The sequence below is a fragment of the Mustela nivalis genome (assembly GCF_964662115.1).
Source record: "Mustela nivalis genome assembly, chromosome: 8".
NCBI lineage: Eukaryota > Metazoa > Chordata > Mammalia > Carnivora > Mustelidae > Mustela > Mustela nivalis.
The window spans coordinates 122,522,667-122,536,705 of NC_139027.1; the positions used below are offsets into that span (position 1 = coordinate 122,522,667).

General features: G+C 52.5%; 1 protein-coding gene and 1 long non-coding RNA gene across 12 annotated transcripts in view; one reads left to right on the forward strand and one right to left on the reverse strand.

The window, feature by feature from the left end:
* DLGAP4 (DLG associated protein 4) overlaps positions 1–14,039 on the forward strand; it is a gene marked incomplete at its 5' end in the record, with an annotated part of 196,418 nt that overhangs the window by 155,573 nt on the left and 26,806 nt on the right. For 8 of the 11 annotated variants that reach the window (XM_082746230.1, XM_082746233.1, XM_082746239.1 and 5 more), the window contains 3 exons: positions 6,195–6,556; positions 9,065–9,153; positions 9,696–10,108. In XM_082746230.1, the coding sequence (XP_082602356.1) occupies positions 6,195–6,556; positions 9,065–9,153; positions 9,696–10,108 (864 nt within the window). Of the gene's footprint in view, positions 1–6,194; positions 6,557–8,738; positions 8,819–9,064; positions 9,154–9,695; positions 10,109–14,039 lie in introns of all 11 variants that reach the window. The other 3 variants (XM_082746234.1, XM_082746235.1, XM_082746240.1) reach the window with 1 other exon arrangement.
* The window catches only part of LOC309872289, an 89,606-nt gene that overhangs the window by 9,847 nt on the left and 65,720 nt on the right, over positions 1–14,039 (reverse strand). The window lies entirely within an intron of this gene.

Sequence of the window (14,039 nt, forward strand, 5' to 3'; positions counted from 1 at the left end):
CCTGGCATCCCCTTGTTCAGGCTCAGCTAGGGAAGTGTGCCCTGGGTGTCGGGCAGTGCCCACAAAAACCCCGCGAGTGTTGGCTTTGGGGTTACAAACCTGTTACCAAGTAGGTGAATTCACAGGTGCGGTCACAGGTACTGACCGCAGATGAAGTGCTGCCTCGGGCCTGGCCCAGTCGGTGCTTGACGAGGGCCACTGTCCACACTGGAACATCACGAGCTGGAGTGCATCCGGGTTTCCGGACAGGACTCCAAGGGGGTGGCCAGGGCTCCCTGAGCTCTGTTGCTTTGTCTTCCCCAGTGTGCTGCCTTTGTGACCTCTTGGCTCCTACGGACTTGGGCGTCTGAGGCAGGTGTCGATTCTGGAGGCCCTAAAGGCCTTCACTGCGCTGGGGGAAGATGCGTTCCCCGGCACTCTCGCTGGAGTTTGACATCAAAGTGTGATGTTGCCAGCTCTGAAGGCACAGGGAGGGAGGTGGCCCCAGATTGACCTGGTGGGAAGGTGGGGGGATGTGAACTGTTGGCAGGAATGTGGCTCTGAGCGGTCAGTCTGTCCCTGATCCTGACCTAGCTGCTCGGAATTCCCTCCCAACTTCCCCTCTTGCAGGGGAGGAAATGGAAGAAGGGAGGCCTTTGAGGCTGGTAGATGGAAGCCTTGAGCTGGTTTTCCCCCAGCACAAATGTGTCGTTTGACGGGTTGCTCACTGGTGAGAGAGGGAAGGGGAGCTTACAGGCCCTCAGTCCTTCCTGGGACAAGAAACCTGGCAGGGAGGGCAGAGGGAGGAGGCAGCTCTGGCTCTGTGGTCAGCTCTCTGTTCACGTGGGGCTGTCTGGGGCCCCCTGCATCCGTGCCTCTTCAGGAGTCTAGGCCTGTGCTGCAGCTCCCCTGCCAAGCTTGGGCCTCTGGTTGCCAGCAGCAGGAGGGCAGCACTGGGCTCTAAGGCCCTCACAGGGGCCTACCTGCCTAGGGTTGTTGCATCTCTATCTCTTGGAAGATGGAGTCACAGCCATTCTACTGAGTGCCGAAAGCTCTGGTCATCTTGTTACATGTTGATGTTTTAAAAAAAAAAAAAAAAAAAATGAAGAAATAAATTCATTCTGACCTGATAGAGTTTGCTGGATAAGATCTTGAAGCAGAGGCAGAAATGAGACAAAGGGAGCTTCTACTTAGAAGCAGCAAGGACTTGTGCGCTGTGGGGCAGGGAGGCTGGGCTGGATGTCTGGGGCCAGGGGGCAGACTGCATGGAGGAGGCCTTGCACAACCGGCTCCTGTCTGAGCCTGGGCTTGCTGGACTGGCGGAGCTGAGATGGGGGCAGGGAAGCATGCAGCCCCCCGGGGCGGTGGCTCAGTCTGTGCACTGCTGTGGCTCAGCTGGAGGTGTGTTCACTCTCCAGCTTCCTGGGCAAATCTGAAAGTTTTCCAGAGTAAACAGACAAAAAAGCTGGACCCACATGCTATGATATTACATATCGTGGCACGTAGAATGTCTCCCCCGGGCAGGGAGGGCTGCGGTCCCATCCTGGAGGACCAGGTCCAACATCTTGGGTCTCTGGGCCACTTGCCCCCCTTCTAAAATTTAATTGGCATATGATGATTGTGCACCCTCTGGGCTGGGCCCTGGGCTGGTGACGCCCATGGCACACACGCTCAGTCAGGGGCACAACCACAACCCTGAGTGCTCCAGCTGACCTACAGAGAAAGGAGAGGAACACTGCCTGGGCCAGCAAGAGCTTGCAGTGGAGGGACTGGCCGAAGGACCTGCAAAGGCATCCTGAGAGGCCAAGTGCATGCGCAAAGGCTTGGGTGCATGCAGAGTGTGGTGTGTTTGGGAAAGCGTACATTTGCTTCTCTGAAGCTGGGAGGGCAGGAGATGAAGCTGCAGAGATGGGTGGTCAGTCGGGACCAGGCTTTGGAAAGGGCTCCCAATTGGGGAGGAGACAAAAAGCTTACACACTCCAGTGTTGGGAGTCTTCACTAAAGCTAAATCCTCTTGACTTGGGACAACTAAAGGGTTTTTATAGCAGGGCTGAGGTTCATTTTCTCATTCAACAGATATTATTGAGAGCTTTCTGGAAAGCTTGAGGTAGTACCCTGGGCCTGGGATATGACCTGCTGTGCCAAGACAGACAGAGTTCCCCCAACAGCCCCAAGCCTATAACCATCAACAAGTACATGCCTAAGTGATCGGATGACAAATGTGACAGGTGTCGTGATTGGGATGCTGGCTGATCTGCGAGTAGAGGGCAGTCAGAGGAGACCTCTCTGAAGGAGGCACATTGGAAGCGGGAGGAGTGGGGACTTCCCAGGTAGAAGGAGCAGCGTGTGTAATAGCCCCACGGCGGGAAGATGGGCAGTGGGGGCAGGGAACACAGAATGGCCAGAGTGTCACGTGGGAAGGGTCAAGGGCAGTCGTGGGCCTGCTTTTCATCCCCTTGCCCTAGAGAAAGACAGTGCTCAGAGCTGAGGGACACCTGCCACCCAGAGAGCCCCCCAAGGCACTGAAATCCTCCGTTAGTCACACCACTTATCTAACTGTGACCTCTGCCCCAGGAGACATAGCAAATCCAAGAGAAGTTCACCTTTCCTCTTCTCGTATCTGGCCATGTGGCCTGGCCCCTTGCTAGTTCACTTTTCCTCTGAGGGTATATCAGCAGGACTTTGGACCTAGACAACCCTGAGCGAGAGGCTGGAGGGTCAGTCCTCTGTCCAAGCTCCTGACTGTGGGCACCCCACCAGCCCCTGGCAGGGATGCCTCTTCCACACACACATACTAATGACAGGTCCCACAGCCTCGGCCAGGCTTAGAACGCAGTTCTTGCTCTGCTGGGCGCTGTTGGCCATTGGCTTCAATGAGCTGCTCTTAAGGTCCAGCTCTTTCAGGAAAACTTCCCTGGGGTTGGTCAGAGAACCAGCCCAGCCTGTCCAACCAGTGACCCAGTGGCGGCTCACCACTGCCCACCCCCAACTCCAGGTCTAGCTCACTCTGTACCAGAAACTAGTAGGAGCCATGCCAGCCCGGGGCCTGAGCCTTACTTTTTAGGATGTAGCCTGTATAATCCATCCCTGTGGACACCAAGTTAGTGAACTCAGGCTCGTCTGGTTCCCTATTGCCTTCTGTCTTCCGGCTCCTTCCCACTAAAGCAATGACTCGCAAATGGTAGAATTTCAAGCAGTGGAGAGAAGGGATTCAGAGCAGGAACCCCCTACCCTTGAATGAAAATGAGTGGGAAAACGCTTTTGAGTTAGGAAGGGGCCGTGTGAATACAGTGTATTACATGAGTTAGATCCCCGCCCCGCCCACTGAACAGAGGAGGGTATTGGAGAGTCCAGAGTGGGCCAGGACTTCCATGAGTCATTGCCAGGGCCTAGAAGACAGGCCTCTGCCTTTAGGCTTTTCTCCCTCCAGCAGTGGGAGCTCAGCTTGGGCATGCCCCCCGCAGGCAGACACCTGCAGCCCCCTCCTAGCAGGGAGGGACCTAAAGCCAGAGCAGCAGAGTGAGGGAGGCTGTGCAGCTGAACAGATGGGGGGGGTGCCACTTACTGTCAGCAGCTCTAGGCAAGTTTGTGAACCTCACATGTGGGCACAATTCTATCCCCACCTCAGAGTCACTGTGAGGTTTAAATTACAAAGCCATAAAGCTGCTGAGTACAGCTCAGTGAATGACCCAGCTTGGGGCCTTGAGCCCGTGCCTATGGCCAGCTGCACATAGGAGTCCCTCTTCCCCGAGCAGGCCCGTCCCTTCTCGCGCAGGGCAGTATGTGGAAGGATCATGCTCCTGCTGGCCACAGCCCCGCCTCCTGCCTGCCCTGCTGCCTGTCTCCTTCTGCCCATGGGCTGCCCTTCTCAGGCTGGTAGGGAGAGACTTGGGGTGTCTGTCTGGAGGGATCCCTGAGGTTTTTGCAAGGCTTCAGCAGGACTGAGCAGAGTGGGAACTGAGTGCTCCTGGCTCAGAGCTCCCAGAACCCTTTGTCACCTCCAGACCCAGGCGTGAGGCCCAGCTCCTGGCTCCCAGGCTCTTCCACTGTGGCCCCTATTACTGTTCAAGGACTCATTTCACAGCCCATTCTCTGCTGAGGCTCCTAGTTTTCCTGGAGTCTGTATAGCGCCTGACCTAACACGTGTCTGCCAGATGAACGGACCGATAGAAGGGCTCTTTAAATTAAATTTTGTATTTTTAGATGATTGCCATTTACAGTGTTGTAAGAAATAGTACAGAGGATGCTATCTGCTCTTTTCCCAGTTTCCCTCGATGGTAAAGTCTTACACAACTAACAGAACATCATAACCAGAGTATGGACATAGACACCAGCCGGCTGGTCTTACTCAGATTCCACCATTTTCCCGTTACTCACTTCGGGTCCAGTGCTGTGCGGGTTCGTGTGTCCGCCACCTGTCCCACTTCTTAGCACACGGAGGGTCCTTGTCACCCTTTTATAGCCACACTCCTCTCCCTCCCAGCCTGTGCATCACCCTCTCCCCTTCATCTCCCTGTCAACCACTGACCTGTTTCCCCTCTCTGTCATCAGGCCATTTCAAGAATGCTTTATAAATGAAGCAGTTCGGTAGATACCTTTTTGGGATTGCTTTTTTCACTTGGCATAATTCACTTGCGATTCATCCAAGTTGGTGCCTGTACCAGTAGCTGGTTTCTTTTCATTGCTCAGTAGTATTCCACGTTCTGGATATGCCACAGTTAGTTACACCGGTCACTGAAGGGCATCCAGGGTGTTTCTAGTTTGGGGGCCAGGACAAGTAAAGCTGCCATGAACACTCATGTAGGAGTTCTTTGTGAATATGTTCCCATTTCTATGATAAAAAATGCCCAAGAGTACGGTTGCTGGGTGGTGTGATGATTGCATATTTAGTTTTAAAGGAAACTGCCAAAGTGCCCCTCGCTGGCTGCCAATAGAGCCTGTGACTCTTGATCTCCAGGTTATGTATTTGAGCCCGTAAGTAACAGATTACTTAAAAATAAAATCTTTTAAAAAATAAATAAATAAACTGCCAAACCATTTTCCAGGGTGGCGGTACCATTTTGCATTCCCAACAGCAATGTATGAGTAATTCAGTTTCCCCGCATCCTCACCAGCACTTTTTCACTGTTTTGTAATTTAGCCGTTCTGATAGGGCTGTGTAGTGATTCTCCCAGTGGCGGACGGATTGTGCTGTGCCTTGCCAACACCCCCTGCGGCACCAGGCCTGGTTTTGTGGGTTTCTGCTAGGCCGTCGGCATCATGGTGATCAGTAGCCCCTTGAAGGCAGAGCTTAAAGTCACTCATCTGGCTCCCACTCCCAGCCCAGGTATAGGTTTGTTTTAGTCCTCCTGGAGGAAAGGGCATTTGAAGTTAAGTTGCTGAGAAAAGCTGTCGGATCTGACCCAGGTCTTCGAAGCAAGTAGGGAGTGACGTTTGAATAGCACCTTCTGTTTCAGACAAAAAGCTGAGCATTTAATGAAGCAGGGGTGGGCCTTCAGCGTTCTGTGCCCCTGCTGTGGGCCAGCCCCAGACCAGGCTGGAATGAGATTCAGACCCCCAGCTCCCACCCTGGAGGTCCTGGTTCCCTGAAACCTGGTGGAGAATGGGGACTCGGACCAGCACTGGTGGAGTATTGAGGGAGGCGGACTGGTGTGTGAGGTTTTCACGTTACTCGGCGGAAGAGGGGGAAGGGATAGCAAGATGGGAGGATAGGGTTAACTGGGCCTTAAAAGAGGTGTTGGTCTTCGACCAGACAGGGAGGGGGTATCCAAACAGAGGGAAGGTAGAAGAGGAAAAGTCCAGGGGCAGCAGTAGGTCTCTCAGTGAGCTTGAGGAAGCAAGGTTAACATTCCTTAGCATTCCTGTCCTCTACTCTGCAGTCACTGCCTCCCCTGGCACTGGATCAGGCTCTGTCACAGCCTGTGGCACCACGAACTTTATCATCTAGCCCAGGCCCCAACTGGAAAATAACCTTTGTATGGGACTATGAGGTGGAGGATGTCTTTGGCCCATGCTGGCATCCCCAGCTAGATGTGGCCTTGACCTAGCAGGAGGGTGGGCAGGGCCTGTGTCTGTCTTGGTCATTGCTATGTCAGACCCCAATTCTCCTGCTCCAGAAATCCTTCTTAAGGCCAGTCAAGTGGGGCCTCAAACTTGAAAGAGATTCAGGAGGGTTGGGATCTTACCTTCTCCCTACCCTCCTCTCCCATCTGCAGGTTCATCATGCCTAGTGGCGTATAAGAAGACCCCACCACCGGTCCCTCCACGCACCACGTCAAAGCCCTTCATCTCTGTCACGGTCCAGAGCAGTACTGAGTCTGCCCAGGACACCTACCTGGACAGTCAGGACCACAAGAGTGAGGTGACAAGCCAGTCGGGCCTGAGCAACTCGTCGGACAGCCTGGACAGCAGTACCCGACCGCCTAGTGTGACGCGGGGCGGAGTCACCCCAGCCTTGGAGGCCCCTGAGCCACCCCCAAAACATGCAGCTCTGAAGAGTGAACAAGGGACGCTGACCAGCTCCGAATCCCACCCTGAGGCCATCCCCAAAAGGAAACTGTCATCTATAGGAATACAAGTAGGGGTCCCTTTCGCACTCTTGTGTCCTCAGCCCACTCTGTGCACCTGCCTGTGTGTAATTACATCTGGTGGAGGCCCGCTAGGTCTCCGGGGCAAAGTGGTTTGTCTGTATTTTCAGGGGGTTGGCCCCACGTGGCCAGCCAAACCAGATTCCACCCACAGCCACATAGTTCTTACATTTGCCCACTCCCGTTGCGGTCTGCAGCTGTGGGCCTGTGGCCCTGCTCCTGTGATGCGCTGCCCCAGTGAATGTAGTTACACCCAGCCAGCCATCTCCTGTCCACTGTTCACTTGTCCACTGTCTGTCTGTCCACTCCACCCTTTGCCCTGTCAGCCAACGCGTGGGAGGTGGGACTGGCCTAACAGTTCTCTAATCCAAGGTCAGCTCGGGTGCGGAGGCCACAGCCCCGCTTGGCGGCGGGAGCAGCATGGAGCGTAGACGCCGATGGGCCTGGGGCCCGGGACCCAGAGCCCTTGAGCCATGGGGGTTGCTTGAGGGGAACATTACCCAGAGCCCTCTCGGGCCCTGGGGACAGGTAGGTGGCTCGAGGCACCAGGCCCATGTCAAATTGAGAAGTGTGATGCTGGTCCTGATGCCTCCCTCCATGGGAAGGGTATCCAGGACCCAAGTGGCCAAAGCCAGCAGAACCTCCTGGAAGCCAAACTCACTGTATACCCACAACCGTGGCCCACAGCGGGGCAGGGCACACCAGCTTCCCCTCCACTGCTTCACTGCGCCTTCTGCATGCACCAGACAGCAGTACTCTGTCTTCTGGCAGCCGAGCTGGGGCACCTGGAGCCCTGCTCTTGCCGGATCTGACTAAAGTGGACCACACTCCGGGCAGGGAGGGAGGGAGGACAGCTACAGGGAGTCTTGAGCTTGGGGAAGGCGGACCCCTCAGGGAGGTCAGGTTCGTGTGCGTTGTGGCTTGGGGCTGCAAGGGCTCCCCTGAGCAACCAGATACGGCCAAGTGGATGGCAGAGTGCTAAAATGCCCGAGGAACTTGAGACACGGAGGAGACCAAATGGCTCTGACCAGAGAAGGCTCACTAGCCACTTTCTTGTACTGTCCTGAATTATTTTCCCCCTAAGAGGTAACTCAGGGCTTTAGTTTCCCCACAAATACAGGAACAGAGTTGTCCAGGAGATTAATGGTTTCTGGGATCCTTCATAAGGAGTCCAGTCCCTGCCCTGTGCAACTGCTCCAAGGGGGATTCTTAGGGACATCAGAGTAGCCTAGTCTCTTGGGTCTTGTCACCCAGGGTCATTGTTTGGGCAGCCCCACCCTCTCCTTGGCCAAACCAGAGGCTCCTGTCTTCCGAAGGTCTGAGTTAGGTTCACCTTTGATTCCTTTCATCTAGAAAGTTACATGGGGTTAAGGATCCTAGCTCTTGGATCCATCCAAGGCTTCTCCTCCCTAGGATTAATCCCCTCCCCAGGCCAAACTCTTGTCACAGCTCTTTGAGATCCATGACGGTGCACTTCCCACGGACTTTTACTGTAGGAGGAATGCAACCGCATCCCCATGGCGAGGAGCCTGGTGCCTGGCCCTTGCCCCAAAAAGCCTTGTGGCCCCTGCCATATCTGTGAAGACAAGGGACTGAGAGTCCCCAGTTTCCAAGGATACCCTGACAACCCTCATCCCACCCCTTAAGCCCTAGGTCAGGTTTGGGTTCTCCCTCATTCATGAGCAGTGACGGAAAGGCTGGCCTGCCTGCTTCATGGCCATGCATCTTGGTCCCAGAGAAGAAAGGCAGACTTGGGGCGTGACTGCTGCCAGGTTTCCTTCCACTTTAACAGGAGTGTAGAAAAAGTGCTAGCTAGCTTTTGCACTTGGCCCTGGCCCTGGTCCTGCCTACTGCTCCCCAGGCCCACCCACTGCTGAAAGTAACCTCAGCCATCCAGGCCCAGGGATGGCATCCCAGAGTGTCCTGGAACCTCACCGGCTATCACCTTGGGGTAGCTTCCAAATCCAGAACCGCTGTCCAAGGTTTGTCCCTGATACAGGCGCCTCCAGCCTGCCCTTCAGCTGCAGGGTTGGGGGGAGCGATCTTTGCCTCGAGACAGCCCCCAGCTTTGACTACACCAGATAACGGCTGTGGCTTTGTGTGTGTGTGTGTGTGTTTTCTTTCTCTCTCGTCGTCCTTCTTTTTTTTTTCTTCTCTCTGATGCGTGTAAAGGAGAGGACTAGAAGGAACGGTTCCCACCTCTCGGAGGACAACGGACCCAAAGCAATCGATGTGATGGCACCCTCCTCAGAGTAGGGAAAGCCAGTCATCTCCACCCCATCCCACCTCCCGCCCACCTGCCCGCCCGCCTCCGCGCGAATGAGCAGTGCCCGGCTTCACTGGGTCCGGCCTCGGGCCCGCGTGCAGTGTCCGCATGCCTCGTGCCTGTCTGTCCTTCTGCGTCGTCCCACTAATGTGAATTTCAGCAGCAAGTGTGGTGTTTGTTTTTTATTTTTGTCTTTGTCTCCGTGCCGTTGCTGTCGTTGTCCTTCAATAAGGTTGACTGCATTCAGCCAGTGCCAAAAGAGGAGCCCAGTCCCGCTACCAAATTCCAGTCCATCGGGGTTCAGGTAGAGGACGACTGGCGGTAAGTCACACAGAGGTGGTGGCTGCTTCTCCCCCTCCTCTCCCTCCCTCTGCTCTCATCTCTCCTGCGCCTTCTCCTCCTGCTCTCCCTAACCCACTTCTCCTTGCTGGATTTCTAATAACCAAGCTGGGTTTGGGGTTCGGGAAGCTGGGCAGGCAGGCGGGCGGGCCAGTAGTGAGCGCTTGCTCTGCGAGATTAATCAGCCCACGGGCGGGGGGGACGGCGAGGCCAGCAGAGACATGGCCCAGCACCCCAATGTTGGTGGTCTTCCTGGCCCCACTGCAGTAAACAGGCAACCTTATGACCTTGTCCGTGTGTGTGTGTGTGTGTGTGCGCGCGCGCGTGTGCGCGGACGGGTGGGGCGAGGGCTGAGCAGAGAATGAGACGGGGGCTGTGGGACCCGCTTCAGGCGCATGGTGAGCAGACGATGCATCCGTTTCTCTGTCTCCCGTGTGTCCGGGTCGGGGTGGCCTCTGGTCTCTGGCCCTCCTGGTGACTCTCACCTCTTCCTGTCCCCACCCCCACTTCACCCCACCCCCCAGAAGCAGCGCCCCCTCTCACAGCATGTCCTCCCGACGGGACACTGACTCAGACACCCAGGATGCCAACGACTCAAGCTGTAAGTCATCTGAGAGGAGCCTCCCGGACTGTACCCCACACCCCAACTCCATCAGCATTGATGCCGGGCCTCGGCAGGCCCCCAAGATTGCCCAGATCAAGCGCAACCTCTCCTATGGAGACAACAGCGACCCTGCCCTAGAGGCGTCCTCGCTGCCCCCACCCGACCCCTGGCTTGAGACCTCCTCCAGCTCCCCGGCAGAGCCAGCGCAGCCAGGAGCCTGCCGCCGGGACGGCTACTGGTTCTTGAAGCTACTTCAGGCAGAAACAGAGCGGCTGGAGGGCTGGTGCTGCCAGATGGACAAGGAGACCAAAGAGAACAACCTCTCTGAAGAAGGTGAGTGCTGCAGGGACGGCCCCTGGGCTGGAGGGAAGGGGGCCTGGCTAATGGCCCCGGTTCCCTTCTCAGAACGGAGGCAAGGCCTAGAGAACGCATTGAGAGCCTTTCCACAGGAACCCGGTGGCCTGTCGGCCGGCCTCAACCCTCCCCGTCCACATCCACAGGTCTCGGCAGCTGTGCGTTCTGGTATTCGCTTTGCTACTGCGGCTTTTGTCTTTTAAATGGGATTGCCTTGTGTTTCCTCTCAAATTTATCATCAACATGTAGATTTCCTGCTCTGAGAGAGGAGCAGTTAGCTCTGTCACATCTGCCTCCATGTCGGACACCACCATTTGGGGTTAAATAACCACCAGTAGTTCTGGGCACTGTGAGGATGGAAATACCGATCACTGCAGAGCCTAATACCATCCGATGATGATATTTCCTTTCCCACATTTTATCTTTCCTAAAATGAATGACTGCCTCATCTTTTTTACACTTCATTTTCTAAGCTCTAATTTGTTACTTTCTGACACATCCCACCACATCTGCCAGCCTACATCTGTGTTATTTCCCAGATACGTGCACACATCAGATAACCTCGTGATTTCATCTTTTTCCCGGTGCCCTCTAGTTCTCTGTTCTCATCTGGCCAGTTCACTCTCTGGGCCTTTTGCCTAGTTGCTGTCCAGAGACTTCCCTTTTTATCACCTGGGGCCTTTTGCCTAGTTGCTGTCCAGAGACTTCCCTTTTTATCACCTGGGCCTGCCCTTGGCCACTGTCCCATGGTGGACACCCCACTTTCCAGACCACATGACCTTCTGCTTTCTTGGCTATAGTCCCTCATTTTGCTGCCACACACCTTCAATTCGAGATAAATTTTTGGAAACTGCGTATCTTTATTTAGACCTCACATGGTTGGGCTGGGTGTAAAGCTGAAAATAATAAATTATGTATATAAATGTATAGGTTTATAGGGGTGTGTGTGTATGTGTAAATAACCTATAAATATATATACCTCTTAACACATTATATATATATGTGTGTGTGCACACATGTACATACTTACACACACACACCTATAAGCATAAAGTTGAAAATCATTTTCCCTCAGAATCTTTAAGGCTATATTGTGTTTAGCTTCTGTTACTTGTACTAAAGAGTTTGATGCATTCTGCTTCTCAGGCCTTTGTGTGTCTTTTATCGATGGAAGCTGTTAGGCTCTTCACTTGACCTCTTTTGTGAAATTCCTCAGTGCCATGCCGAGGACTGGGGCTTTGTTCATGTGCCAGCAGCGGATAGGTCCCTCCTAGGTGGAGACACAGGTCTTTTGTTTCTGAGAAATAGTCTTGCATTAACCTTTGGGTGGTTTTTGTTTTGTTTTTTGTTTTTACAATTTTCTTTGAGAGAGAGCCCAAGCAGGGGAATCGGCAGAGTGAGCGGGAGAAGCAGACTCCTCACTGAGCAGGGAGCCCGACATGGCAGCCCGTCCCGGAACCCTGGGATCATGACCTGAGCTAAAGGCAGATGCTTAACCGACTGAGCCACCCAGGTGCCCCACCTTGCATTTACTCTTAAAAATAATTTCCTCACTTGAATTGTTCTCTCTCTCCAAAATTCCCATCACTCAGACGTGGGACCTGTCAGGTGGAGCCTCTGCCTCTGATCTTTTCTTCCTCATATCTATCTTTCAGTTGTCTCTTTCTGGAAGGCTTTCTTTCTCTTTACTTTTTGTCATGCTGTAACAACTTTATTGATCTGTGATTCACATGTCATGAAATTCACCCTTTTAAAGTTCAGTGGCAGTTAGTACACTCACAGTGTTTTAAAACCTTCACTACTAATTTCATTATCATTGCTCCAAAAAGAAACCCTGTAACTATTAGTAGTCCCTCCTCATTGGCTCCTCCTCCTTAGCTCTTTGCAACCACGGATTTTGTCTCAGGGGATCTGCTGTTCTGGATACTTATACAAATGGAATCCTACAATATGTGGTCTTTTGTGTCTGCTTTTTTTTTTTTTTTTTTTAAGATTTTATTTATTCAACAGAGATCACAAGTAGGCAGAGAGGCAGGCAGAGAGAGAGAGAGAGAGGAGGAAGCAGACTCCCTGCTAAGCAGAGAGCCCGATGTGAGGCTCGATCCCAGGACTCTGGGATCATGAACTGAGCCGAAGGCAGAGGCTTTAAACCACTGAGCCACCCAGGCGCCCCTGTATCTGCTTCTTTCATTTTGCATGAGGTTCTCAAGGTTCATCCAGGTTGTAGCATCTGTCAGCACTTCCTTATTGCTGAACACTCCTGCACTTTGAGTAGACTTCATTTTATCCATTCATCTGGTGACGGACATTGGTTTGTTTCCATTTTCAGGCTAGTGTCCAGAACACTGCTGTGAACACGTGTGTGTTTATGTGAATGTGTGTTCATTTCTTTTGGACACGTGCCTAGGAGTAGAATGGCTGCATCACAGGGTAACTCTACGTTCAGCGCTGTGAGGAACGTGCCAAACTACTGCCCACAGTGGCTGCACCATATAACGTTCTCAGGAGTAGAATGTGAGGATGCTCATTCCTCTACATCCTCCCCAACACTTGGAATTATTGGTCTTTTTGAATCTAGCCATCCTAGTGGGTGTGAAATAGTATCTCCTTGTGGGTTTTTTTTTTTTTTAAGATTTTATTTATTTATTTGACAGAGAGATCACAAGTAGGCAGAGAGGCAAGCAGAGAGAGAGAGAGGAGGAAGCAGGCTCCCTACTGAGCAGAGAGCCCGATGTGGGACTCAACCCCAGGACCCTGAGATCATGACCTGAGCCGAAGGTAGCGGCTTAATCCACTGAGCCACCCAGGCACCCCTCTCCTTGTGATTTTAATTTGTATATCCATGGCAGCTAATAATGTTGAGCATCTTTGCATATACCTGTCGGCTATTTTTATATTTTTGTTGGAGAAATCTTTGGAGATTGGGAGGTTTTCTTGCTTTATCTCTAAACCCTGTCCATCAGGTGCTTCCTATGGCCATCTCTGTAAGAGGTCATTCTTCCTCTGTTCCTTCTTCGAGGTTTTTTTTTTTTTTTTTAAACATGGGTGAAGCCAACTCTTGTTCTTTTCTTTTTTTTTTTCCAAAAATTTTATTTATGTAACAGAGAGAGAGGGAGAGAGCACAAGCACATGGAGTAGCAGGCAGAGGGAGAGGGAGAACCAGGTTTTCCCACAGAGCAGGAAGCCCAATGCCAGGCTCAATCCCAGGACCCTGGGATCATGACCTGAGTGGAAGGTAGACACTCAACGATCTGAGCCATCCTGGCACCCCATGGCTGTTTGTTAATTGGGTTGTCTTTTTATTGTTGAGTTGCAAGAGTTCTTTAGATGTTGTGAATAGTGGCACCTGTGTACATGGTAGTTTTTAATTCTGATGTAGTCCTATTTTTCTTTCACTGCTGTGCTTTTACTTATTTTTAAAGTTATGAATTAATTAATTTTATTAATTTAATAAAAGTTAAAATAAGGGGAGGGCGCCTGGGTGGCTCAGTCAGTTGGGCATCTGCCTTCCCCTCAGGTCATGATCCCAGGATCCTGGGATTGAGTCCCTCATCGGGCTCCTTGCTTGGTGGGGAGCCTGCTTCTCCCTCTGGCTGCCGCTTCCCCTGCTTGTGCTCTCTTTGTCAAATAAATGAGTAAATTATTTTAAAAAACTAAAATTTGAATAAAACATCAAGGCACTGAGAAACTAGCAGCTCTATGTGGGCAGGGTTTGTTGAAAGGTAGGCTTCTGTGGATACTTCAGAAAACTGATTTTAAATAATATATAGTAGAAATTATATCAGAATAACAAAGGAAACCAATTACATTAATAGAGAGTTATCAAAATGTATACTTTTTTAACACACTAAATGACATGTGGCCCCTGGGTGGCTCAGTGGGTTAGCCTCTGCTTTTGGCTCAGGTCATG